Source organism: Entelurus aequoreus, linkage group LG01 (assembly GCF_033978785.1).
Source record: "Entelurus aequoreus isolate RoL-2023_Sb linkage group LG01, RoL_Eaeq_v1.1, whole genome shotgun sequence".
Classification (NCBI taxonomy): domain Eukaryota; kingdom Metazoa; phylum Chordata; class Actinopteri; order Syngnathiformes; family Syngnathidae; genus Entelurus; species Entelurus aequoreus.
Genome location: NC_084731.1, coordinates 14,504,972 through 14,507,621, shown reverse-complemented (window position 1 = coordinate 14,507,621; position 2,650 = coordinate 14,504,972). Strand labels below are relative to the sequence as shown.

At 42.3% G+C, this 2,650-nt stretch overlaps 1 protein-coding gene across 1 annotated transcript in view; it reads right to left on the bottom strand.

The window, feature by feature from the left end:
• Window positions 1-377: 377 nt before the first annotated feature.
• The window catches only part of LOC133648384 (major intrinsically disordered Notch2-binding receptor 1-like), a 10,588-nt gene continuing 8,315 nt past the window's right edge, over window positions 378-2,650 (bottom strand). The window contains exons 2-3 of the mRNA XM_062044425.1: window positions 720-938; window positions 378-655 (exon numbers count right to left, since the gene is read on the bottom strand). Coding sequence (XP_061900409.1) covers window positions 467-655; window positions 720-938 — 408 coding nt within the window. The 3' untranslated portion in view covers window positions 378-466. The remainder of the gene's footprint in view (window positions 656-719; window positions 939-2,650) is intronic.

Below are 2,650 nucleotides of genomic sequence, written 5' to 3'. Positions count from 1 at the left end.
ATTTTAAAAAATCATTTCAGTAGGCCTTTAAAACTTGTATATTTCAAATTCATGACAGTTATTTGACACGTATGAGGTCAAAAGATAACCGATGATTTCTGAAAACAGATTTTCAGATTTCACAGGTGGTACGTGGTAATCTAATCACCTGCCAGCTGTGTCTCGCCGTCAGCACATGCTGACACAGCACCATCGACACAGGCGGTGACCTTTGCTCCTGCAGGCGCGCTGATCACACTCTCCCTCCACAGGTCCATTGCATTAAGAAAAGATAACGGGGAATGGAACATGCATGGTGCGTCCTAAGTTATTGAAGTCCCAACTTTGGACTTGACAGTTGATCTGTCCGAAGAAAATAATGTGCTTCACAAGTTCAGACTTCTCGTGTCACATTCAAATCATGTCTATCAGGATGCCGTGCGAGTACAAGGTTACAGAGCAGCTGTAGAAAATGTCAGAAACAAGCTCATGATCTCACGGTGCAAATGGGAATGACCACGATGAGAACCACAACCAGGACGGTGGCAAGGAGTGCCAGGAACTTGCAGACTTTGGCCCGGCGTATGCCCGCCTCTTTACGCCTGAGTAGAGCATCGTAACCCGGAGTGTCGTCCATCCAGAACTCCATATTGTTGGGGTTGAGGGAATCATGGGTCTGTAAGACATGATCGATTAATATGGTCAAACTGTTTCAGTCTATTCACAGGAGATACATTTACCTGAGAATCATAAGGAGATATGCGCGCCTCTCTGTCATCAACAGTCCAGATGGGTCTCCCTCTCCCTTCAGCCAGTCTGGGGTCCATCATCTTCCCAGACGTCAGTCCGCCAGTCAAGCTGCTTTCTTTGTTGCCAAACAAAGACGAACCAAAAATTTGTTCCACCAGGCTGGACGACTTCTGGGAGAGGAGTTTTGCCCTTCCGCTTGACTGATCTGGCTAGAAAAGTGAAGAGTTTGCTGTAAAATGTGTGAAGAAAAACCAATAAGAACATGAAACAGGAGCTCAACTGGTATGTTCTTTCATGCAAAGACTAGAGTCACACAAACATGTTCTTGGCCCATTCGTGACACTGGGATCGGTTTATTGATTATATTGTTTATTTGTTTATTGGTTTATTGATTATATACCAACATGACCTTCCCACTTTGCTGAGATAACTACAGTATGTTCAGTGGAACCTCTGAAGGCACCAACATTTGGCGCAAGAATTTAAAACAAGGCAGAGAACTTGTTGAATGAGGTCCTGACTGTCAGAAAAATTGTATGTAAATGATCAAAAAACGTTCCGTTCTCCAAGTTCCCAATGAACAGACAAGAGTTTGTCTTTGTTGCACCAAGCAAAGGCTTGGAAAATTCCATTGTGTACGATGGGAGGAGACGGGAGGGGGTTATCTATTGTCATCGAAGACCTGCTCAAGCTGAATCCAGGACAAGGCATCTTTTTCTTTTTTTTTTCCAAGTGACCAAAAACAAGAGCTGTTTACATACCCCCCATTCCTTTGGAAGCAGATGTTATTGTGTAAACAGGGAGTGTCCAAATAAAGGAGGAGACGTAAACCTTTTTTCGTCAGAGCGTGGTGGAAGACTGTACAGAGAGTACAGTCGCCGCGTTTCTCCTCAATTGAGCCAAATTGAATTCTGTCTCTGTTTATTTCTTTACTTCTTGTCTCGTTTAATAGATGTCATCAGTGTTTGAACCTGACACTGACTCTGAGCAACTTGAACATAACGTTAAAAAAACATGCTTTTTTAAAAATCAATAATAGGTTCTGACGTTGATTTTGTTCATTTTCCAACCAATAATCTACAACACAAATACAACATTGAAACAACATGCGCTTTGATCAGCTTGTGACGTTGATTTGACCATTGAATTTTGATCATTTCCCAACCAACAACTAGATCCAATATTGGACATCAACGTGGTCTGAGTTTACAAATTCGACTATTTTGCACTTTTAAAAGGACATGTATGTATAATCAACGTTATATCAATGTCGTGTTCCTGCTGGGATAACAAAAAATGAGTTTGAATTAGAGATGTCCGATAATGGCTTTTTTGCCGATATCCGATATTCCGATATTGTCCAACTCTTAATTACCGATTCCGATATCAACCGATACCGATATATACAGTCGTGGAATTAACACATTATTATGCCTAATTTTGTTGCGATGCCCCGCTGGATGCATTAAACAATGTAACAAGGTTTTCCAAAATAAATCGACTCAAGTTATGGAAAAAATGCCAACATGGCACTGCCATATTTATTATTGAAGTCACAAAGTGCGTTATTTTTTTTAACATGCCTCAAAACAGCAGCTTGGAATTTGGGACATGCTCTCCCTGAGAGAGCATGAGGAGGTTGAGGTGGGCGGGGTTGAGGTGGGGGGGGGGGTGTAGTGGGTAGCGGGGGTGTATATTGTAGCATCCCGGAAGAGTTAGTGCTGCAAGGGTTTCTGGGTATTTGTTCTGTTGTGTTTATGTTGTGTTACGGTGCAAATGTTCTCCCGAAATGTGTTTGTCATTCTTGTTTGGTGTGGGTTCACAGTGTGGCGCATATTTGTAACAGTGCTAAAGTTGTTTATACGTCCACCCTCAGTGTGACCTGTATGGCTGTTGACCAAGTATGCCTTGCTTTCACTTG